The following is a 25,774-nucleotide window of genomic DNA, read 5'->3' on the forward strand; positions in this document are numbered from 1 at the left end:
AGCAATCTGTTACTGACTGAGGGGCTTTGAGGAATTTTCATGTATCACATTACAATTTTTTTTAATTAAATATGATTTTTACTTCACCTCCTTCAAATTTCACATATCATCCTCAAACCTACTAAGATCACCCTGTTCAAATTTGATCATAGTCCTGACCCCTACCTGATACACTCCCAATTATCATTTCCTCATGTATTTTTCTTTCTTACATTGCATGTAAGCACTTTCTAATGTATTATATAATTTGCTTATTTATTATATCATGCTTATTGTGTAAGTATGCCCTTAGCAATTGCAAACTCCATGTGGGAATATTTGTTGTTTTGTTAAAGAATGTTTCCAAATACCTAGAGAAGAAACCGGCTCCTAGGGGAAATAGTAATATTTTTTGAATTAGTGCATGAATAGATATTCAAAAGTGATGCCCTTAGAACATTACTTTCGAAAATCTATCCATGCATTAATTCAACAAATATTAAGCCTAGATGCCTGTTACATGTCTGTGACATATAATCATGTTAATATTTTTAATGAATGTTCTTGTCTAAAAGTTATCTTAAATGTAATATGAAAGATAATGTCCAAGAAAAAACTCAGAAAAAAGCTCAGTTTATAAATTTGATTTTTTAAAATTTATAAAATAAACAGAAATGTCTGAGATAAATGAATATAAATAAATGAAGTGTGTGGAAAGATTTTTTTTTCCCCTAACAAATGCCAGGAAAGATGATAGCAATGAATGAAACTTAAATAGAAAGCTTTAATAAACTAGTTTATCAGCAGCTGGATGAGAGAGCTTTAATTGAAAGTGATTTAGTTCTTAGAATTGGGCTTAATGCAAAGGCTAACATAAATATTAGCATAACAAAAAATAGTCCCTTCTCTATCTAATAGCTAATAAAACAATTGCAATAAAGCTAATCATTTTTATTTTTTAATGAATAGGACATGATAAACTATTTTCATTTTTTTTTCTATTTTCATATTTTTAAGAACTCCCCATAATACCCTGTGCCAGAGCACATGCAAAATTAAATCTAATAAAAGTAGTAGAGATTGCAAAATACAAAGAAAATTGCAATTGAGAATTTTGTCAATACGGGCATTCATAAAGCATACACATTTTATTATTATTATTTTTATTTTCCTAACTTATAAATAGAAGCAATAATTATAAAACAAATCTTTTTAAAAATAGTTTTTAGTTGTAATGGGTATAATACTTTTATTTATTTATTATGTGGTCCTGAATATCAAACCCAGTACCTCACATGTGCTAGGCAAGTGTTCTACCACTGAGCTAAAAACCCAGCCCCTGTGAAGCAAATCTTATCACTTGGAAAGTACATTAAAATATTTCAAAAACAAACAAAGGAATGAACATCCATTACAAAATTGATTCATGATTTTTTTAGACCTGACTGTGTGATACCACAATCTGACCAATTTTAAAGGGACACATAAAAACCACTAATGATATTTAGACTAATATAAATTAATAATAATTTACTATTTAATGAACTATCTGATAGCTTCAAAGCACTTAAAAAAGGTGAATAATACCTTTCAAGTTCAAGACTAGTGAACATTAAATATCAGTGTAAAACACTAATAATAAAAGTTGATGCAATGAAAGTAGTAAATCTCTTTACTTAAAACTAGCACGCTTGGCTTAAACAGAAATTTAGAGATTTTTGTGACTATTCAGTCAAAGTTATACATTAATTGAAAGGAAAATTTATACTTAAAAGAATAAAATTTATTTAAAAATCTTCTATAAAACCTAACAAGCAAGAAAAATACTATTATTAACATGTTAAATTAATAAAAGTAGTGGAATTTTCCTACTCTCAGGATGTAAGTTCTTCACTATAGTATTTTGCCTATTTTCTCTTAAATATTCTAATCAAAAGTTATTTTCAGTAATTCAAGCTATAAAATATTTATGAATAGCATATGTGCTATGTTGAAGCATATATATATATATATTTTATATTTGATGCAATCAGAAAAATCTTCCCTGCCTGTTAATGTAATTTTATAATGGGCAACATTGCTACTTGACTATATCTATTCATCTTCCATCATGTTTTAATAACACAAGTGACACCTAAGAAATTATTCTTTGATCTTTCAATAAACTAAGCCTGAGCAGACAGAGGAAGGTGAACAGGGTTAAATTGGCATTGATTATTTAAGACACATTCATCATTTATTTAACAATTTTCATCATCACAGAAGTATTATAATTATGGGCCTGTGCTGAGACACTTTAATTTGTTTTATTAAAAAAATTGTACTAGGTGCTTTAGAAATCAGAGCATATTGTACACTAACATTAGTTTCAAAACTCCTGATAAATCTTTTTAGGACAGAAGTTTACTGCACAGACCTTTAAATTTACTCACTACAGTGGATTTTTAGTGAGTAAATTTTTCTTTGTACCTTATTCAAAATGTGTAGCAACAATGATCTTTTTAAATAGTGATATTTATGATGACTCGTAGTCTCATGGTCTCATATATGCTAACATTTATACCCATGAAACATTATCCTGAATGATCAGTAAAGAACAGTTTATGGCTAATATTGGCAGCTAAAGAAAGCTTTATTCGATAAGGGAATATAATTACCAGTCATAATGAACAAGATTTCTACAAGATTTTTCCTTTTCTTCTTTTAAGCACTGCTTTTAAATTATAAATAGATATGACACATATCTATATATACTATATTTGTGAAAATTAACATTGATTGTAAAAATTGAATATAAAATTAAAAATGAAACATTAAAACAAGATTATAAAATAAAATTATAAAATCAAAATCAAAATATAAATATATACATCAAAAATATAAAACAGTATGAAATTGAATAATTAATAAATTTTTATTTTTTTATGTAGAAATATTCAATAATATTTTAGAAGTATATTAAATGTCTTCTGGTCATGGGAGAAATTATAATATAGATGAATCACATACTTCCAAATAGTAATGTAACTCATCATTCTTAAAGTATTTTACATATTTATAACTTGTTTATTTAAAATATTTCCCTCCCCAATTTTTTACATACAAAATGCCCTATTAATAAAGTTATATCCACTTGCCTTCATACATTTTTATTTGTTGATTCTGATTAATATGCCTTTGAATGCATCAGTAGGAAATGTGAAACATGAAATCTTTAAAACAGATTCCTATTCTATTTTAAACAACTACTCAAATAATAATATAGACTTATATAAGTGGGTTCTTTAAAGACTCACTGCCAAGAAAGAATTATTCCTTAATTCAATACAGTCAAATACATTAAGCTTTTACAGTCATATATAAAAACAAGCTAGAAAAAACTAATATTTTAGGAGGAATTCTATTTTCTATGGTTTAATTTTTCATTTTTATTTACATGTTTAGAAATATAAACACTGTTGACATAAGAAATTTTATAGAAATGAGAAAAGTATAAGGCACAGATGGGCATATTCATAAGAGGCTGCTGGTAGCTACAGTGTTAGGATATAACAGTTCACAGCTTAGCTGTTTCCCCAGAAGTATCATCCATTCCTCAGTAACCAATCTTCACATGTAGTCACTGCTAGTGTTGCATTTTATATTCATGTTCAGTCATTCAGGAAGTTAGAATTCAGTCTCCCAAACATCTTTTCATTGAACGGATTAAAATGGAATATTTGAGTTGACATGCACAGTGTGTTTCCTTTTCCTTCTTTTAAGAACATATTACTTTTTACACAGAGTACACACTCTCACAAAGTTTATGTGGTAGTGGACAAATGACTTCATCTTTGTGGAATTCAATCAACTTACATAAAAACCGAGGGATTTGAAATAGATGGATTCTAAGAAAACCTGTAACACCTGTTTTGTTGGAATATAATTTGGTGGGAATTATAGTTTCATTGTTCTTACTGAAAAACTCTGTGAGGTGCAGATGTGTAAATTCATGGGCTATTGTTATTTCTAAAAATCATTTGGATTTATATTCTAGGTACTGATATACAAATAGGTATTGAAAAATTTTTCGATGGGAAACAAAACATCTTCCAAAAGAGATAAATACTGAATAACTTGTAGTAAATTCTCTTCAAACTCCATAAAAAACATTTTCTTTTAAAAATAATAACCAGATCAGTAACCGTGGTGCACGCCTGTAAGTAATCCCAGTAGCTTGGGAGGCTGATGTGCTAAGCAATGCAGTGAGACCCCATCTCTAAATAAAATACAAAATAGGGCCAAGTGCCCCTGAGTTAAATCCCTGGTACTCTGCCCACAAATAAATAAATAAATAAATAAATAAATATCATGACCAACATCATTTCAATAATGTGTAATGCTAGAAATCAGGATGCATTGTGGTCAAAAGATAAAACAGGTATTTACATTAAAATCAATGTGATAGAAAAATTCAAAAAAGAAGCATAACTTTAATGGTTTTTAGAAAAAAAATATAAAGTCTATAAGTATCTGAAAACAATTTGTGTCAGAACTTAAAACTTTCTTTTTTTCCTTCAAAAACAAGTAGTTCTATATTAACTTTATTAACACAGTATATTAATATAGTGTACAGGCAACAGAAAAGTAACAATCACTTTTATGTTATTTCATACAGTGAGGATACACAGATAGGATATACATCTTCATAAAACTTGAAATTATTTCTGTTCTACTTATTTTGTCAAAAATGCTAAAAATATAAATAAAATTTTTAAGTAGAAGAGAGGGTTCTCTCAAGTTTTAGACACAAAATAACAGAAAATTCCTTTATTTTTCATTGAAGGAAAGTTTAACATTATGAATTCAGGCAAAATATGAATTTCATAACTGTGTTTAAGAAAAGATGGGTATTCATATCAAAGATTGTCACAATCATCCAGTGTTATTAGAAGCAATGTGTATTAAAACATCTTTTACTATCCTATTTTGAGAGTTCAAGTATTTCACATTAAGAAAAAATACTTTCAATTAAATTACTTTCTGTTTCTTGCTCTGAAGTCCAACAGCCAAAATATAGAGTAAATTTCTCTGTAAAGGCGTGTTTCCTTTTGTGTTCCGGCATGTAAAAAATAATGTTCTTGGCCCTTGGCGATTGCAGACATAAGAATTTTATTAAATTGTTAATAAATAAATTAGCACTTTCTTAAAAATAAATTGCCCTAATATTCTAGTATGTATTTTCCACATGTCTGCAATTTCACAAACCCAAACGAATGTATTAGAGATGTTGGTTTAAAAACATTAATAACACATTGCTATGCTAGTTGGTGCCTGTAATTATCTTTTTTAGTTCTGGAAGGTATTTGGGGATTGTTTAAGAGCAAAAAACGAATGGTGTGCCACTAAATCCTGTTAAATCAATGCATAGACACAGCAGCAGCAGAGGTAAATAAGCTGTGGAGGTCTGAATACCAATAAAGAAGATAAAAATGGTTTTACATAGCTACTTACATCACAGCTTAGAAGTTCAGTCTGTGTAGATTTATCTACTCTTGAAGCAAAAGCCTTCTGTAAATGCTGAACTTTTTCCTGCAAAATGAAAAAAATAATTGTATTGTTGGTAAGTCATGTGCTTCTATACTAATACTTATTAAAATATGATTAGTATGCAATTCATGATCTTCTCAGTGTGTACATACAGTTGGTGGTTTTCAAATCAGCCTAAATATTGATAGCTTTAATTTTCACGTCACAATTATCCTACCTTAGGTATGTTTTCTTCTTTCTAGTCTAGAAGATATGGAGTCAAAGTCATAGTTGATTGTTGGACACAATTTGCTTGAATCTAAGACCACCTGTTTATATTGTTAGCTGTTTTTTTTTTCAACTTTTTTTTTAGTTGTAGATGGACACAATACCTTTATTTTATTTGTTTTTATTTTTATGTGGAGTTAGGGATCAAACCCAGTGCCTCAAACATGCTAGGCAAGTGTTCTACCACTGAACGACAATCCCAGACCCTGTGTTAGCTGTTTTTTTCATAACTAAATTGATATGATTTTGTTGATCTCATTTCAAAATATTTAAATTTCAAAGCATTTTCAATACATGAGAGAGCCATAGGATTCAATTTAGTTTGTGTAAAAATTTTTATGCTTCTTAATTCTTTCTAGGAATCCCTACACATTTGGATGTCTGTCTTTTAAGGAACTGACACTACCCCAACCCTGTGATAACTGGGTAAGAGGAGGAACACATGAAGGAAGTCTGGGGTTTCATATTTCAAATGCAAGGGTACTAATTCTTGATCCATTTATTTAACTGGATTTTGGTGTGTGGGCTTCTTTTCTCATTCCAAAACCTTTACATAAAATAAAACAGGATCAGGGACTTAATTATTATGTAATGTGTTTACAGCTGAGAGATTTGTTCTCTCATGACCACATCTCATGTTGGGTTACTACTATCATTCTTCCCCCTGCTACCCTCCTACACTCACTAAAAATTAAACCCAGTGACTAATGAGTCACATTCTCAGTCCTTAAATTTTGAGATGAGGTTTTTCCCAAGTTGTCCAGGCTGGCCCTGAAATTTCAATCCTCCAGCCTCAGCCTCCAGCAGTAGCTAGAATTACAGGAATATACCACCCGGCCTGGCTTCTATTGCCATCCATTTTAAAGAGAGAAAATGCAGCTTAAAAAGTTTAACTTGAGAAAGTTCCCAAAGAATTTGTTTCGACTAGCCTATGTTTAGACTTCACTTAAAGGAAAATTCCTTTCATTTTCTTTTCTTCTGAATGCTTAACAAAATAATTTTATAATACATTAATGATTAAACACAAAACAAAACAAAAAAAATTACAATTTACTTTCAATTTTCCCAGGGTTTTCAGTAGTTATAAAAAATCTCACTCCAGAATTCCAATTACATAAGTTTCTTCCTTCCCCTCTCACTTTTTCCTCCTTGCTTCCTCACTTGGTTTCCATTTCCCTCCCCTCCACATCACTCCTTCAGTTCTGGGATTTCAAGATTACTTGGGATTTTGAATGAATTCTCAATATAATTTAGGTAAACAGAGTTTGTTTTATTGTAAAACAGAAAAGAGATATTATAGGTACTTTTAATGTCTCATACTTTCTAATATCCTTAGTCATAAAAATTCTAGTGCAGCTATTCAGACAAAAATGAAAATTAGATTAGACAATTCAAGATGTGATATGAGGTAAAACTGATAAGTGTCTGAAAAAATTTAAGTGAAAATGTGGCTGCATTGTCCAAATTAAAAGGAGCAGGAGGGCTGGGACTGTAGATCAGTGGCAGAGCACTTGCCTAGCATGTGTGAGGCACTGGGTTCGATCCTCAACACCACATAAAAAAATAAACAAAGGCATGCTGTCCATCTACAACTATAAAAGAGATTATTTAAAAAGTGAGCAGGAGCATATTGTGTTTATTCAGATGTATATTAGGAAGTGTGTTGGAGAAGAACAAGGAGAGTTAAAAATAGGTACAGAAAGCAGTAATGTTTGCTATCATTGAAAGGTTGCTCAGAAAAGTTTGATTATCTATTTTTGAGGTAGATGGAATCATAAACATCTGAAAAGTAAATTTCCATAAGTATATAAACTTTGTGTATAAATTCAAGAACAAGAGAAAATAGCTAGTAAAAGTTTCCATTATGCTTCACCTCACATTTTTATTGTTAAGGGCTTCTGTCCTAGGATAGCAAATGGAATGGTCTGGTAAAGTCAGCCTCATTGGCCTGAGTAATGAGTCTAAGGAAATTCAAAAAAGATAAATATAAAACTCAAATAGCTTCATAACCAGTATCCTGATCAAAGCAAAACAATAATAATTTTAAAAGTACCTAATGAAAGCTGGGCTGTAGCTCAGTGGAAGAGCACTTGTCTAGCATGTGTGAGGCACTGGGTTTGATCCTCAGCACCACATAAAAATAAATAAATAAAATAAAGGTATTATTATCCTTCTACAACACACACACACACACACATATTTAAATACATATATTTTTAAAATACCTAAATAAAAACGATTATTTTAGACATAAATAAACAGATACATTTTCAATTAAAAAGTCATTATCACTTTTTCTTATATATTTGGATTATGTATTATGTACGTACATGTGTGCCATATTCAAATGTGGAGAGTAATTATAAGCTTCTAATAGATGACTTAAGTAACAAAAATTAAAAATTAAAAATCTATACCCATAACAATATATATACTTGTCTTTAAATTTCCCTTTTCAAACAATAACGATATCTTTGGGATTCTTTTTCTTAATTAAGATCAATAAAATATATACAGTAAAACAAAGAAAAAAAGTCTATTACAGTAGTGTTCATGAAAAAAAATTACAAAATCGAGAGAAAAAGAAATTTCACGATGTTATATTTGCTGATAAATTATTGTGTGATCTGAGTCCTGAATTTTGAATGTGGAAATTTTGAATATTACACAATATTGCTACTTGAACAAAAGTATAATGTTTTTTCTCAGCAATTTCCAAGTTATTTTATTTGAGATTAAATGTGATATAATAACTATTTGTATAAAAAAAATCCAACTACCATAAATAACTGCATAAAGCTAAAGAAATATGAGTTACACATTTACTTGATTATATTCACATTTTCTTTCCTTCTGTAATCTTTACCACTATAAATATTACTAATAATAATGGATTCCATTGATAGACTGCAGGTTTTATGCCAGGCACTGTACCAGCAAAATAAATAAATAAATATAACACATAAATATACATATATATTACTTGTTTACATAGTATTTTCCCACTTTTAAAGAATAAGAAATCTATTCTTAGTAAGATTAAATCAATTCCTAAAGATCATACAAGACAGTAAGTGGAAAAAAGATGAAAACCTAATTTTTCTCTCCTTAAACTGTGGTGCCAGGGCTGGGGCTAAGGCTCAGAGATAGAGTGCTTGCCTAGTACATGCGAGGCCCTGGGTTTGATCCTCAGCACCACATAAAAATAAATAAATAAAATAAAGGTATTGTGTCCAACTATAACTAAAAAATAAATATTAAAAAATATATTAAAATAATAATAATTTTAAAAACTGTGGTTCCCTTTCTATATTCTGACTCTGGAAAAGCTTTACAAATGTTCTGTCTCCAAATCATATATGCAAAGAAACATACCAAACATGAGGTTTTTATAGTTACTTCACAGCCAGTAATAATAGCTGGTTAATAAAGCTGTGTTCTTGATATTCACCCTACCCATAGTCTTTTGGGGATCTATTAAGTTATTTTACTTTTCTCTGGAAACACTTTAAGACTACTTAATATTTACTGATGTATTTCCTTTAAAGGTTACAATTCCACGAAATACCCATTACTATAAATATGATCAGTAATGCACTTTGGAGCATGGGTTACAAATAGAATGATAAATTTAATGTAGCACTATAACTCAAAATTGGAAACAAGATGTGAAAAAGCAAACAAGTAAAAACAAATTTTGAAGAGGCATGAAATCCTTCAATAGCAACGATATTATCAGTTTAAAGAAGAGAAAATATTCTTTTTAAGCTTTTAGAATAGGGTCAGGAGTGTGTATGTATTATACACTGGGTAGTGATAGAATCTGTCTTCACAATACATGCTTTCCATATAAAAAGTTGTTCTTTAATATCTCTTAGGATTTTTAATTTAAATTTCATCAAAAATATATTTCTATCGAATGCTAGAGGGAAAAAATAGGTACCACTGACTTGTGCACATTTTACATTTGCATTTGTATCAAGCACATGGCACCATGAAAGTATTAAAGAGGAGGAAATGTGATATAAACAAAAAACAAGAAAAAATCATGACAAGCTAGTGAAACTGATTTTTTATATTAAGCCTTAATGTTTTTAAATTGGTGCATCATGATTTTATAAAGTAGCAGAATTCATTGTGATAAATTCATATGTGCACATAGCATAATCTGGTCAATTCCACACCTATTACATTCTCTTTCTCTCTCCTCTTTCCTTCCCCAATCCCAATTCTCTCTCTACTCTTCTGATCTTGCTACTTTAATTTTTTTTTTAATTTTATAAATACCATTTTCCCCTTTCTTTCTATCTTTCACATATGAGCTAAAACATCACCCTTTACTTTGAGTCTGGTTTATTATGAAAACATATGACCCTTGACTTTCTGAGTCTGGCTTATTTCACTTAACACAATGCTCTCAAGTTCCATCTATTTTCTTGCAAATGACATAATTCCATTCTTTGAAAACTCCACTGTGTGTATATATTCCACATATTCTTTATCCATATGTCCATTAACATGCACAACTTGTCTATTATGAATTGTGCTGCTAAACCTGAATATGCATGTATTGCTAAAGCATGATGATTTTAGTTCTTTGGATAAATACTGAGGAGTTGTACAGCTAGGTCATAAGGTGGTTCTACTCCCAGTCTTTTGAGGAACTCCATACTGATTTCCATAGTGGTTGTATTAATATTAATCCCACATCTTCACCAGAATTTTTTATTATTTGTGTTGATGATTGTCATAAAATCATTTTTTTCAAATGGCTTTGTCAAATCAAACTAAACTCCTGTCTCTTCACCAGAGACAAGATCAATTCAAATGGATTAAAGACTTAAATGCAAGACCTGAAACTATGAAATGATTAAAAGAATACAGGCAATATCTCAGGACATTGAAATGGACAAGGATTTTCTTGGACAGGACTCTAAAAAAAGCACACTAAACAATAGTTAAAATAGATAAATGGAATTGTATCAAGCTCTAAACCTTTGTCCAATGACTATATCAGAAGTTAATATAGGAAATTATGTGATAATGATTAAACACTGTGGTATGAACTTTGAATCTGAAGGGGAAAATGCATCTGAATTGTTATTCCAAATTGGCAAAATTTGGCAAATAGTAGGTTAAAAATATGCTTCAAATAGCATATTCCTAAATTTAGATCCTAAGTTATGAAGCTTAAAAGTTCCTGCTTATGGAAAGAGGAATTGTTGAAAATCTTGAAAATCTGACACTAAAAGAGGGTGAAAGCTAACCTTTAAATTTTATCACATGAAAATTCACAGTGCTCTGAGTCAGTTTAAAGCTAGAAATTAGGTGTGTCAAAAACAATTTGAACATCATCTTGTAATGGACTTTAATGTCAGTGGTCAATCAAATAGAAAAAGAAAAAGAAAAAAAAACTATAGAGAAAAATCACTGGAACTGCTACATGAAAGCAATGCCAAGGATAAACTCAGGAATGAAAAGGCAACACTACACAGATACCACTGATTATTTTCACCCACCTTTAATGAGCAGATATCACTGAAAACATCAGTAGAATTATAAAGCAGTACAACAGTGGCCAAGCAAACAAACCTCCTTAAACAGAACTTAAAATTTCTGGAAACACAGAAGTAGGTGTTAAACTTTATTAATGAAATTCAGCCCCCAATCAACAAATTCCCTCCTCTCCAAAGCTGATAAAGATGTTCTTCAGGAAGCTGGTAGAGAACCTAACCTAAAATGACCTTAAGAATTTGACAAAAATCTCCCATGAGAAGAACCCACTGAACAAGAACAAGACTCCTGGACCTAGAAGACAGAACAGTAAACACCTCTAACCAGACCAGAACAACAGAAAACCTGGAAACTTACCAATCAGAAAATATCTGCAAGTTCTAGCCAGACTGCCTACTGAGTACGGGCTATTCCACCAAGACAAGCAACCCCTTATTTCCCTCCATTTCTTCTTACTCCAGACAGACTTGAGCCTGTCGCCTTGTTCATGGGCCTACAATAAAGTTCTTTCTTAGAGGACTTTTTACCTAGCATGTGCCAAGCCCTGGGTTTGATCCTTAGCACCACAAAAAAGGAATAAAAATAAGAACTATTTTTTCAAAAACCTTTGCTATAATATTGGCTTCGGTGTACATGCTGCAGAGAGCTCTTGCTTAGTAACATTGATATTAGTTTTTGTTATGGGAAATTGCTAACATAACAAAAAATATAGGGCAAATAATAAAAAGAAATACTATGCAACCATCACTAAGCTTCAAGAATTCATATTGAAATTTAAACAAGAAGTACTAATGCTCACTGTTCAGTAATGTCATCTGACTTGGAGGAAGCATCTGTGTTAGCGGACCCAGATCTGACCATGTCCCATGCCTCCACCTATGTGGACAGGATTCTGCCAGGATTAGGCAAGTGTCCCAATAACAGATTATTCCTTCCTTCCACATCATATCCAGATATCCAGAACACTGACACTGAGTGCCAAATTCACAGTATATTTGGGTAAGTCCTCCTAAGGGTCAATTCAAAAATCAGTCATGAGTATCTGGTTGCTGAGGTATGTGGGGGATCACACATGTGTTCATAAGACTTTGAAGGATAGAACCTGTGGTAGACTGAGGCTAGGTATGGCTAGAGCCAAGGTCTGCTCTCTTTATGTTGCTAAGCACCTGTACAGAATGCTATGGAGTCCCTCAAATATGTGCAATTTGAACATTTTTTTTCCAAATTACTAGCAAAGTATATTTGCCAAGAGAGGAGAATAGAGCAAATTTTATTCAACAGGTTTTTAAAGCATGATTTATAACCTTAATATGAAGACACATTCTGTAAACCCCTATTTATAAGGTTGGCCTGGGACTCACCAATGTTAGTTCTGTTACTGAGATGTGCTTTCAGGTGTTTTGGTCAACACACCTCAGGGAAAGCATTGTCAGGTTTTAAAAAGGTGTAGAAAAGTACAATGAAGAGGTTTATTTTATGTTTATATGTTAAAAAATGGCCAGTATAGTAAGAGCAAACAGAAAGATGAAATGTCAGTAAATAAATTAAATGTTTTCCAGGTGTTTGTTTTTTTTCATTGGATCTTATGATGACAGAGCCAGAAAAACTGCCTGACATCTGCCATCCCCCAGAGACCACTTTCAGACTGGTTCGTAAGTGATTTTTACAAGAATTGAAGCTTAACTCATTACATAGCATATTTTAAATTTATAGAATTTATAAGATTGCACAAACTAAAAATATTTTAAGATTTAAGAAGTGTTTAAGTCACTTAAGAAAGAAACAGACTGACCAAATGCAAAATGTAATGTTAATGTCTTTAGATGTCGCGACCCCTTGCCCGCAAGGAAGACGCAACTCGGGAATCTTCTTTCAGCAGTTTATTCAGGCCCTTGATATTTCTTCTTCTCTCTTTCGGATGCCCCTCCCAGCCTTAATAAAGCATCTCAAGCCCCAATGCGAAGCTGCCACGTGGAGCTTTCTCATAGGGTGGTGAAAAACCATGCGCCAACTCTCCCAAATAAGGAGTTGTTTGTCACAGACCACAGCGGAGCCAGCGCCATCTTGTAATGGCGACCATAGTCTGCAGAAACGGCAGAAGCGGCTCACCACATTTAGAGACAAATTATGAGGAATATTTGTATCTAGATACCCTTATCCAATGTTCTCAATGCAAAGCAGGTGGGGTTTCTTAAAACAGAATTAAATGATGCTTTACATTTCAATTCTAACATTGCTACTCTATTTCCAAAGTTTTTAGAGCACATTGCACTACATATAAACACCAACAAAGTTTTTACTAATGGTGGATTAAGCAAGTATTTATTTGATTTACTTAGTACTTATGACAGACTAAATCCATTTCTTCTAATTTAATCTTCTTGTCAATTATGTAGAGCTAAATTTAGAAATGTGAAGGTGATGGCTTTGAATAAGGTTCTTTAGAGGCTAAGAACATGAAATTTCAGGATAGTAACAGTGGACTTGTAGTCACCAAACAGGAAAACTATGAGGGACATTGTAACTAGGAAACAGCTTGCAGCTTTGGTTCTGTCACTGTAATATCTAAGACATCAGTTAATAACAACACTAGAATTCATTTCACAGTCACATCCTCCTTCATTTTATGTCCACTGCCCTAGTCCACTACCTAAGTGGGCGGCAAACAGGAGAACAGAGACATGTGTTGGATTAAACAAGTACCACCAATAACTTCTGCTACAATACCCTGTGTATGGAGTAAACTCCTCATAGACGGAATGTGGTTCCCTCAAAGTCTATGCCTACTTAGAAGCTATGAATGGGATCTGATTTGGAAACAGTGTCTTTGCAGAAGTAATTGAGGTAAATGAATGGATAAATCCATGAATCTAATTTGCCTGGTATGCTTAAAAGAAAGGCACATTTGGAAACAGTAATACAGACACCCAAAAGAGAAGGCTTTGCGAAGACAAGAGGTAGAGGTTAAGTGCACATCTACATGGCAAGCAACTTTTTTTTTTTTTAAGGAGTGGGGTTTATTCAAGTGCGAAGAGAAACAGATTTCTGGCAAGGGCAACAGGAAACTCATTAGGTGGTCCAAAGATGAGCAACCTCAAGAATTTCCAGCAGCCACAGAAGGTGGCTGAGGCCAGGAAGGATCCTTCCCTAGAACCTTCAAAAGAAATGTGGTTCTACCAACACCTTGATTTCAGTATGTCTGTCACCATAACTGTGAGAGAATAGATTGCTACTGCGTCAAGTTAGCCAATGTATGGTACTTTGTGAAACTAATATTCCCTCCTAACTGGTTTTCAACTACACATGTACTTTCTTCATTTCATATTTCTGTCAATAATTGCAAAGTAACATGGAAATGTAATTTGAATCAATCTCTCTTTTGTTGAAAACCCGGTAATAATTTCCCATTCCTTCTGGTCAGGTATAGCAAGTGAGCACCGCATAAGTAGCTCATTCAAACTGACACAAGTGTCAAATACATATTGAATTTTGAAGAATTAATATAAAAAACTCTCATTAATAAAATATCCTATGAATGACTTTATACTTATTACATCTTAAAATCATACTATTTTGGAAATAGTAATTTAAATGAAATGCACTTGAAATATTAAATTATAGAAGTGACCACCACTTATGGCTTGTTCTATATTTCCATTGCACAGTTTGGCTCCATAGAATAATAAATTAACCTTTTAGCATGATGTACAATCCCTGCCTCCTATGGCCCTAATGTACTCTGCTAACTTCACATCATACCACTATTCCACCTGCAAACTTGACTCTCCTCACACTAATCTTTCAGGTGCTTGATTGGACTAAGAGTTTTCCCACATGAGGAACTTTAACATGCCATTTCTTCCATCAGGAACATTCTACATATTAAATGTTACCGTCTCAAAGATTTTTTCTTTCTCGTAGTGCTGGGGATTGAACCCAAGGCCTTGTGAGTGCAAGGCAAGTACTCTACCAACTGAACTATATCCCCAGCTCCAGAGATAAACTTTTTAAAGCAGATTCCCTTCTCTAGATGATTCTCTGTCTTAATATTTCTCCTCCCTCCCTCCCTCCCTCCCTCTCCCTCTCTCTCTCTCCCCTCAATGACTTTCCTTTTAACTGGCACCTATCTCTTTTATTCATCTGTTTTTCTATACTTAGTCCAACTTCAGCATGAGCAGTAAGTTCCTCACAGCGAGGACCATCTATTTTTAGAGCCATAATAACTCCACACTGCTCTAGGTACATTCTGGGTTCTGGACACATTCTAGGTGTTCAATACTTTGAGTAAGTAAAGAAGTAGGGGAATGAGAGAAGAGAGAAGAGCTTTGAGTGGCATCAGAAATCAGTTGGTGAACTTGACATCTGTGGAAGCATTCACTGGCCGGGAGTTAATGTTGTTGAAGTGACGAGTCCAGTAAAACTTCTGGCATTTATATGACATATAAATTTGAGTAGGGACAGACTGGAAATGAAATATGAGCTAAGGGGTTCTTCTCATAATTCTAGGTTGCACAAATGTCTTAAGCTGAAACAAAAGAAAGGCAGAACAGTAGTATTGGGAGAGAAGGGAAGACAAAAAGGAACAGGTACAAATTTTACATGTGTCTGTGGAATCGAGGCTATAACACCAAATGAGAAAGTCATGCATGGATTATGATTTCTTTTATTTGAAGAGAAGCTTATGTACTCCATTCTCACTCTGCTTGAATTATATTGTGAGAAATTAATGAGTCGATTCATCCAATGAAGGTAATTGGGGGAAAATAATAAAAGTAAATGTGTCTTCTAAAGGAAATAGGGCCCAGCAGAATATTTGGACACATCAAGTCCCAAACATTTCCTCACTGTCAAAATCCTGGTTTGAAAACACACATTCTGTTTTTCAGGGGAAATTTCCAATCCCATTGTTCTTATTTGTATGAGGTGACTTCTGCAAGAAGTACACTTGTGGTTTTTATCTCTATCTCTTACTCACTCCTCTTTATCGATAAACTGGTAGGTAACTTTGGGTAAAGTAACATGCTTTGCTTCTTATTGATATAACCTATACACAGGATGAAATCACAGTTTGTCTGGTCACTAGCTTATAGATTCTTGTCCTGGAGGAGAGGTCTACAATTTTCTCTTTGTGTCTGCAACTCCAGTGGGTAACTTCAGTTCAAAGAATGTACTGGAAGCTCACAGGATTGCACTCTAATCCAGATTTGCATTACATTATGTTTTAGTGAAGTTTCTCTGAATCTTCTAGTTTGCAATTTGTTCTTCTATTAGTCAGTTTTCTGTCACTATGACAAAGTACCTGAGATAATCAACTGAAAAGGAGGAATCGTTTAGTTTGACTCAGTTTCAGAGGTTTCAGTCCACAGTTTGTGGGCCCTGTGATTTGGGGACTGTGGAAAGTCATGGCAGTGAGCACATGATGAAACAAAGCCTCTCATCTCAGGGTAGGTGAGAAAGAAAGAGAGGTGAAGGGTCCAGGATCACAATACATCCTTTGAGGGCATGCCTCCAATGACCCAGCTTCCATCCACTAGGCCCTTCCTGCTAAGGGTTCCACCACCTCCCCAAAGTGCCACTGTCTGGCAATAAAGCTTTTTAGAATTTAGAAATTTGAGCAAAATTTAAGATCCAAATCATAACTTCAGCATGCAAAGAAGACTGTTTATTTTCCCCCTTTTAAGCCTCAAAAATGTGTGTGTGTGTGTGAGAGAGAGAGAGAGAGAGAGAGAGAGAGAGAGAGAGAGAGAGAGAGAGAGGGAGAGGGAGAGGGAGAGGGAGTTTTTTGAATAATTGGACCTAAGAGAATTAATAGAAATGACCAATACAATAACCACAAATCCCTAATGCAACCTTGAAAATTCTTCTATGGAAAAAAAACTGTATTACTAAAAATAGAAACCTGTCTGAAATGACATCCTGAAAATATGGCAAGATTCTTCAAGTCTTTTCCTGATATTTTTATTGAGGAAGACGGACTATATAATACCTCGCCTACTTTATCACTACTGTTTAAAAGTAAGACTTCTGTTTTGAAGAAGATTCATTCTGTGGGATTGTGAGCATTTTTATTTTATGGTATTGATTAAACTTCAATGTATATAAAAATTCTCATAATAAACTGTGAAGTGATACAGAATTCTTCAAGGCAGTCACTCACTAACAGTAATATGCTGATACAGCATTCCAGAAGCACCAGCATAAGGGAGACAAGAAGAAGATCACTAACCACTTGCAGAGTCAGCACAGCCTGACAGGTTGACAATCAGCTAGGGAACAATGATGCTATGAATCAAATTTCACTAGAGAAATTGTGTACACAGATCAAATTTTACTGGAAAGCTCAAGAAGTTCTGACTGCGATTAAATGCATTATCCACCAATTTTCCTTCAACACACTCATAAGTAAAAGTAAAAATATAAATTAAAATAAAATACCACCTCCATATGTATGTCTAAAGAGAAAAATCTATATAAATCTATGTCTAGCATGGCAGATATAAAGAGATTGTTTGTGACTAGTGGAATTACTTAGTTGCTTTTGATATCTGTTTATTCATAACAGAAATGGTAGGCAAAGACATTTAAAGCTGAACTTAATTGACTGCAACAAATATTTAATAAGCATCCATAATTTTTATTCACTCACCAGTAATTATAGTACATTTAACTATGCAAATTAAACTGAATTCATTGTTTATATCTGTGCAGATATATAATAAAATTTTATTTTGCTTAATATCTGTTGTATTATTTTGTACATGGATGCCTCTCAACTTATGATGATGTTACATCCCAATAAACCCATCTAAGTTGAAAAGTTTGTATGTCAAAAAATGCATTTAATTCCCCTCATCCACTCAACATCACATTTTAGCAATACAGTACATTACACTATGGGTTGTTTACCCTTGTGACCGTGCAGCCATCTGTGAGCTGCAATTCACTGCTATTGCTCAGCACTGTGATACTATCATATTGCATACTATTAATCCTGGAAAAGATCAAAATTTAAAGTGTGGTTTCTACTGAACACCAATTGCTTTTGTACCCTTGTGAAGTCAATAAATCATAAGTAGAATGCCCTTAAGTGTGGGACCATTTGTATTTTACACTTGTTATTTAGAGGACACTTTTAGCTAATTGCTCATCGTGAGTCTCTTTTGAATCCAACGCCTGAGGAGGACACCAATTCACTATGCAGTTAGCTAGTGGAGAAGAGGTACAGGCTCTGTACAAAGACAGTGATGGAAACTCACATGCTCTTGCTGCAGAGGGTGGGTTAATTAAGTGCCCCTGTCCTTGCTGTTTCATTGCTTATAATTCACAGGGTAGAAGACTTCCAATAAGGAAGCATACATGGGTCTACAGTTACAAATTTTCATAAAAGATACAAAGAAAAGTGAGCAAAAAAATAATTGAGAACTATATTAGACAGAGGGATTGGAAAATGTTTGGGAGTTGGATAATAGGGAGGAATTTTTTTTTTTCCCCTTGAGAAACTGATGAATATAGGGGATGACTAGAATATAGAAGGGGAGTTTCAGAATTATGATAGGTTCTGCGAAGTACTGGATTTCAGGTGTAGATCAATGGGAAATCAGAGAAGTGTTTTATATGTTTCTATGATATTTAGCCAACATCATTCTGGCTGCTGGATGCAGAAGAAAATCGAAGTTGGAAAGAAGGGAATTTGGATAATATGGTCTAGAAGAAATCTTTTGGCAAGAGGAATAGAATCCTACACATTTCATAGTCATGAGAAAATTAAAAACTAGTAATTAATGACATGAGTAGGTTAAAGAAAAGGGAAAAGCCAAGATTGACTCCAAAGTTCCTATTCTGAGCAACTGGGAGGCTGACTGGTGGTGGCTTTTGTGGTATGGGAAATGCCTTCAGAGAGGTAGGTTCAACTGGAGACAGGAGTGCATAGGAAATCAAGAAACAGGACAAACTGAGAATGCAGGTGATTGGGAGATTGTAACTATATTGAAAAGTGAGAAAACTGGGAGACATTTAAACAGGTATGTGGTGGTCTAAGTTGGCGGGACACACTGCAGAGAGGTATAAATAGTGCTACTAGCTGGGCTAAGAACACAAAATATCTTTACTTGAATGCAAATATCTTTACTTGAATGCATTCATCTTGCAGATGGACATGGATCCACTTGGTTTCTGCTCAGCACTCCGCATTACTTGCTTTGTACAAACTTTCCTGGAATCTTGTTCTGCTTCCTAAGCCACATGGCTACTTCCGGAACTGGGCAGTAGGGTATAATCAACTGTCATGTTTCATTGATTTTTAGGGAATATACACATTTCCCAAATGGAAATGTAATATTTTATGGCAATTTTGGTAAAAGGAGTAAGAAAAACAAGTGACATCCCTTTTGTGGCACTTGGGTATATAAAGTAATAAAGTCTGAGAATAAGCTGTGGTTGAATTTACACTCATGAAAACCAGAGAACCAGATAAGTCAGGTTTCTAAAAGACAAAAATCAAAGAACAACAGAGAGGAGAGTGCTGAGAAAGAAAGTTAACATTATTTGAGTTAATAACATTTGCCATTGGGGTCCAGCCTCAGTCTTGTTCTTGGTTTCCTAAGTCACTTCAGTAGTCATTTAATAAGTTCCCATTTTTGTTTAAGGGAGAGCACACTCTCTTTCTGTCATACACAGTCAAAAGATACCCAGTCCAGGAAGGAGAAAACTGATTGCAAAGAAATCATAAATTTACCAAAACTCAATAAATAGTGGTAAGATCATGAGTAGCAGTTTTCAAATCAGTTTTGTTTTTTGTTTTAGTAAGAAAAAAAATATATTACTTTTTTTTTATAGTTAAGTCTTAGGAATTAAGAAATTAAAAAGAAATTAAATATGAAGTTATATGATCAGATTCCATGTATATCCATATTTATAGTCAACTTACATGTTGACTATTATCCTTCCTATTTGTGTTCAATTGGAGCATCCACATAATATTTTGTGCATAGCTTTTTATCCTATTATTTTAAAACACATTTCAATTTCAAATAATAATGATAGCAACTATTTTAAAACTGAACAATAGATTATAGATGAAATGTGTTTATTATAGATGCAATTTTTAAAAATATCTCCACATAAGCATATAAAATATATAAAATGAAAACTTTTCTCTTGTTCCCTAGTCTCACAGATTTACGCATTCTTAACTTACTTTAACTTTGTTTGTTTTGCCTACTACAATTTAAAAGATAATGAATCAAAAAAAAAAAGATGAAATTACCTTTAGACACCATTGATGCTCCATTAAAAATAGTAATTAACATACTTCATTTGAGCTTCATTTTTCTTTCTCCTGCACCTCCAATTTTCCCTGGCTACTCAATTGTTAATAATATTGTTTTAAAATCTTTTAATGGACACCAATATTTTAGGTGATCTAATTAAGACTCTGGTTCTTGACATGTCTTATTTAGATGGTATCTAGTGATCCTTGATCATGAAACCTTTATACCCAAGTGCCAAATTTTATTTATAAACATTTACTTCTTCTGATGGGGCTACATTGCTATACTATTATAGTAAGTCTTATATGTTTTGGCATGTAAGTATTATTTAGGTAATAAAGTAAGTAGTGTAACTGGTTTCAAGAAGAAAATGCAATTCAATTAATAAACAATTTTCTGGGGGCTGGGGTTGTGGCTCAGTGTCAGAGTGCTCTCCTAGCATGTGCGAGGCCCTGGGTTCGATCCTTAGCACCAAATAAAAATAAAGATATTGTGTCCAACTAATAATATTATTTTCTGAATAAAAAGAAAATCTTAAGATTCAAGGTTTAATGAACATTCTTTTTAATTTCATTCTCCTTTCCCTTACATGTGAATTTGTAATGCAGTTTTCTGATATTACATTATTTAAATCTTGAGGATATAAGACTAACTTTTGATCCACATTGAACATTTTCATACATATCTCTATTTTTTATTTTGAAATATTCCTTAGGATAAATTGAGGGAGTAGAATTAATCAAATATTGTTTTGAAAATACCTTTCATACTCGGTGTATATATTACTAAATCCTATTCCAAAACAGTGTAAGCAAAAATGCTTCTAGAAATGAATACATGTATCAGTTTATCACCTTGCTCCCAGCATTTGATTTCTTTTTAAAATATTGGCTAACTTAGTGAATATGTTATTTCAAGTTCATATTATATTTACATGCCAAGGATGACTGACTACTGGAGATGACAAAGGGAGTGACGTTTGGTAGATGTATTTACTGTCACTTTCCCTTTGGTATTTCCCTTCACAACTGTAATATTCATTTTGAGAATATTATATAAATCCTAGTGATGTCAGCAGCTTAAAAGCAAAAGCTGACTTCTATTGAAATTGTAATAAAACAGAAAGCTAATATTCAGCAAGTCAAAATTATGAGTGATAATATCATGCCTACTCTTTACATTCATTTCATTACTAAAACCTATCTAACTTATTTTAATAATGTTTATCTTATATGTCAAATTGGTTAGTAGGCATGCCTACTTAGATATCCTTCATGCATCACAATCTCAGTATATTCTAAACAAAACTTGTCATCTTCTAATAGTGTTTTGTTCTTTTAGATTCTCTGTACCAGTGACATAGTTATCAAAATAATTTTCAATAAAGCCCCTGTATGTTATCCTCGACACTTAGCCTCCCACAATCATCTATCTCAAGTTAAAGAAATTCTACTTCTGACTTCTAAAATAATTTCCAAATCTATCCCTTCTATTTTAGTTGCTAGTGCTTACTTCAGGATCTATTTTTTTTTCCTCAGAATCAGTGCAATAAAATTTCAAAAGTATTCCCTTTTCTTATTTTATTTCACTTAATAAATGCTCCATATTGCAGCAAACTAATCTTTCCAAACTAGAATGAGATTGTGCTTGACTGGTTCTTTACAAATTCAAGGTAAGTTTAAAATGCATTAGCATCATTCATTTGGTTCTTCATGATCTGTGGACTGGCTATGTGTATTATGTACCAATTTCCAGGACACTATAAACCAACCCCATCCCCAAAATATTACTTTCTGCACAATGAATCCGATAAGCTCTCTAAGGTGAGTTTGTTCTTTATTATACTTAAACCAAGTCTAAACAATATCTACTCTATAATCTTCTTCATCTTGCTTAGGGTCATTATTCTTGTGATTTAAAATGTAAATGATTTTATACATTCCACTTCTTTTTGCATTTATAAAGTCAAATTGGTTTGGTGCCTGCAGTTACAATGCAAATGGCTTTCCATATTTTCATTCTTTCTAAATGGGCTGAGAAAAGCAAACTTGGTGACCTTCTTAGAGAAAAACACCTAGTTTCCATTTGTCTAATGCTACCAATTTATTGCAAAACAATTTCAATACAGAATTTCATGATAATGAATTTTACCCTTGAAAGCCAATCACAAAATACATCACTGAAGGAAGCACCTGCCTATCAAGAAGCTGTTCTATATTTTTTCTATTATAACACATTTCTCTGAAAGAAACTTTTTAGCACTCCTAAATATTATTGCATAAAATAACATCTACTAAGTTTAGTATGAAGTACCATGTTTTTGATTAGTATTTTAAAGCAAATGGAAGAGTACTTTTTAAAAATAGTAATGTTTTTATAAAATAAACTTATGAGCAATTAAATTTAATTTCAGTGTTATTTTCAAATATTCACCACAATTCTTATTCCTTAAGAATTATATTTTTCTCCATTTTTAAAATCAACCCAGGGAAAAAGTATATATAGAGGGGCAATATACTTTACTAGGAGTGTATCAACACAACTCTAGAGTTCTTTTGAAGTCTATCTTCTTTAATCTAAATTCATTAGTCTATTAATTCAATCAAATTTCAAAGACGTCAGAGCACGATTTTAAGAAAACTGCATACAAATTGAATTGAACTTCCCATTGAATCTCAAGCACTAAAATTACTCATATCTGGTTAAAAGCTGAGCTCAATGTCCAACACATGGAAAGCATTTACTGAATGAAGAATACAACCATTATTAGTACTTGTAAATGGCAACTACTACCACTGCTACTTGATGACCAAGGAAGAAGAGAAGGAAAAAGAGAAGAAAATATGAAGAGGAGGAGGAAAGAAATGATGGGAGAAAATACAAAAAATAAAAATAAAAAGTAAGAAGCAGGGTGAGGAACAAGAAGGAAAAGGAAAGTAGGGGTAGTGAAAGAGGGCAAGGAGAGAGGAGCCAATAAGCAGTACAGTCAGTGTTTTTTGAGACAAATTGTTTTGTGGGTGAGGAGAATCAACAAAATTTAAACTGGGATTTGAGTAAGTATTAATTCTTTTTCAGTATTTGCTTTCTTGGCAGTACCAAAACAAGGCAATGTGCCATTCATCAAACAATCTTTTCCATTAATTGCTGTATTTGTTTTAGTCAAAACAATATGGGGGCTTTGTGTGACTCAGTATACCTAGCATGCACAAGGCTCTGGGTTCAAGCCCCAGCACCATAAAAAAAATAAAAGATGCTTTGATAAATTAAAATAATGTTTGGAGGTTACTTAGGCTATAAACTAAGTAGCATTTACCAGTATTAAATCGTGTACATGAAAGAACAAAAATTTTGATAAGATTTCAAAACTCTTCCCAAATGCTGTCTATTGATTCCATGGTTTAAATTTATGACTTATTTAAAAATTGCATATAAACAAATTTTCACAAAGATTTATTAGCTGATGTTTGGTATTTTAACACTTCATGAAGTGTCCTTTCAAAGGAATATTTATAAGGTCAACTTTCAGAACATCTATTTTCATTGCAAATGGAAATTTTTTTCATTTTAAAATAGGCAGATTTTCAACTGTACAATATTATCTAACTATAAATAAGCATATGTATCTTCACAAAATAACAAATGAAAAAAGCAAATGATTTAAAAAAGAACGTGAACTATAGTAAAAATATCAACCACGAAATAGGAATTCTTTATATAATTAATACATATTAAATATAGATACAAGTTCAACATGCACACACATCTGTATATATTCACACAAGATAGCAGATGTTCAACAAGATGTCCAACTGGCATAGGTTACTGCCTCAAAAAATGATGCCGAGAATCCACAGGATGAGAAAAATGGATTGCAAGATCTAAAACAACAGCAGTGCTAACAAGTGTATTTTAAACTGCTCTGTTGAGAGACTGAGTGGCCAGCTTCGGGCAGAGAGGAGCTAGAGGCAACACAGGAAGATCAGTTTAAAATCTGCTTTAGCTCTCTTCATCCCATTTCCCACCTCTTTGCCTTTGGGCTGTTATTACGTATCCCCTTTCCCTTGCACCATTGCTGTGGGGTCTAGTTGGGCAAGAGTTTTTCTAGGTGAGGTCAAAGTAGGTGGAAGCTGACATGTTTTGGGCATTCAGTCCTATACTTCTCTAATCCAACTCCCAACCTATGTGGATTGCAACCTGGCAAAACTGCCTTCTACCTACATTCCAACATAAAAAAAGAACTTGGGGTGCCATCCTGACCATAGTTATTTTCTGCTGGGCTATTGCAAAATCAAGTGATAACTCTGTTTTATGATGCGATGCACTGCCTGGGACTTTCTGACAGATAGTTCATGTCCCATGCCCTGTCCCACACACTTGAACCTTGAGCTACCCTGCAGAGATAAACACTATGTTCTGGCCTTTGGTTCTTCTCCAAACCCAAAGAGCCAATACAGGTAGTCGAATAATTTTAAATAAATATGATAGACTATGATTCATGAATATATAAATGTAAGAAAAGAGAAAGATTACTCATATCACCAGAAGTAATATTCCAGGCATCAAACAATAGGGAAAAAAAAACATGAGGTTTACTAATGCTCTTCTTTTCTAAGAGGGAAGATACAGCCACTGATACATTTGGGAGTGAATTAAAAGAGCACAGAAAGTACAGGAAATAAAAAGAACATTAAATAATATGGCAGAATTAAAACCTACTTAGAAATTAAAACAAATGAAGATGGATTAAAGTAACTAAATAAAAGACAAGGATCTATAAATTGAAAAAAGGAAAACAAAATCTAACAATGTGTTTTCTGCAAGAAACAGAAGACTTGGAAATACTGAAAAGGACTAAAAACATATGCCTTATAGATCTAAATCAAGGGAAAGCTTGAACAGCAGTCTTATGTTCTCACAAGCAAGCAAAGAGAATCCTGCTTTGGAGGGTTTGAAGCTTTATGTGAGTTTACAGGTGATTTGTATATATGCTCCTGATCGAATCAAAGTGAAAGAGGAATAATACAAAAAGAGGGTAGCTAGTGGGGGGGAAAAGAGGAGGAAAACAAAAGAGAAAAAAAAGTGAAATAAAGAATTTATAATCCACAATAGCAAGACTGTGGAACCAACCTAGATGCCCTTCAATAGACGAATGGATAAAAAAAAATGTGGCATTTATACACAATGGAGTATTACTCTGCATTAAAAAATGACAAAAT

At 32.9% G+C, this 25,774-nt stretch overlaps 1 protein-coding gene across 3 annotated transcripts in view; it reads right to left on the reverse strand.

Moving 5' to 3' along the window:
• The window catches only part of Ccser1 (coiled-coil serine rich protein 1), a 1,227,237-nt gene that overhangs the window by 587,960 nt on the left and 613,503 nt on the right, over positions 1 to 25,774 (reverse strand). For all 3 annotated transcript variants that reach the window (XM_058583852.1, XM_058583853.1, XM_046459067.2), the window contains exon 9: positions 5,473 to 5,550. In XM_058583852.1, the coding sequence (XP_058439835.1) occupies positions 5,473 to 5,550 (78 nt within the window). The remainder of the gene's footprint in view (positions 1 to 5,472; positions 5,551 to 25,774) is intronic.

This window comes from Marmota monax, unplaced genomic scaffold (assembly GCF_021218885.2).
Source record: "Marmota monax isolate L192 unplaced genomic scaffold, Marmota_monax_Labrador192_F-V1.1 WCK01_AAM20220418_F8-fsc00002, whole genome shotgun sequence".
NCBI classification, from domain to species: Eukaryota; Metazoa; Chordata; class Mammalia; order Rodentia; family Sciuridae; genus Marmota; species Marmota monax.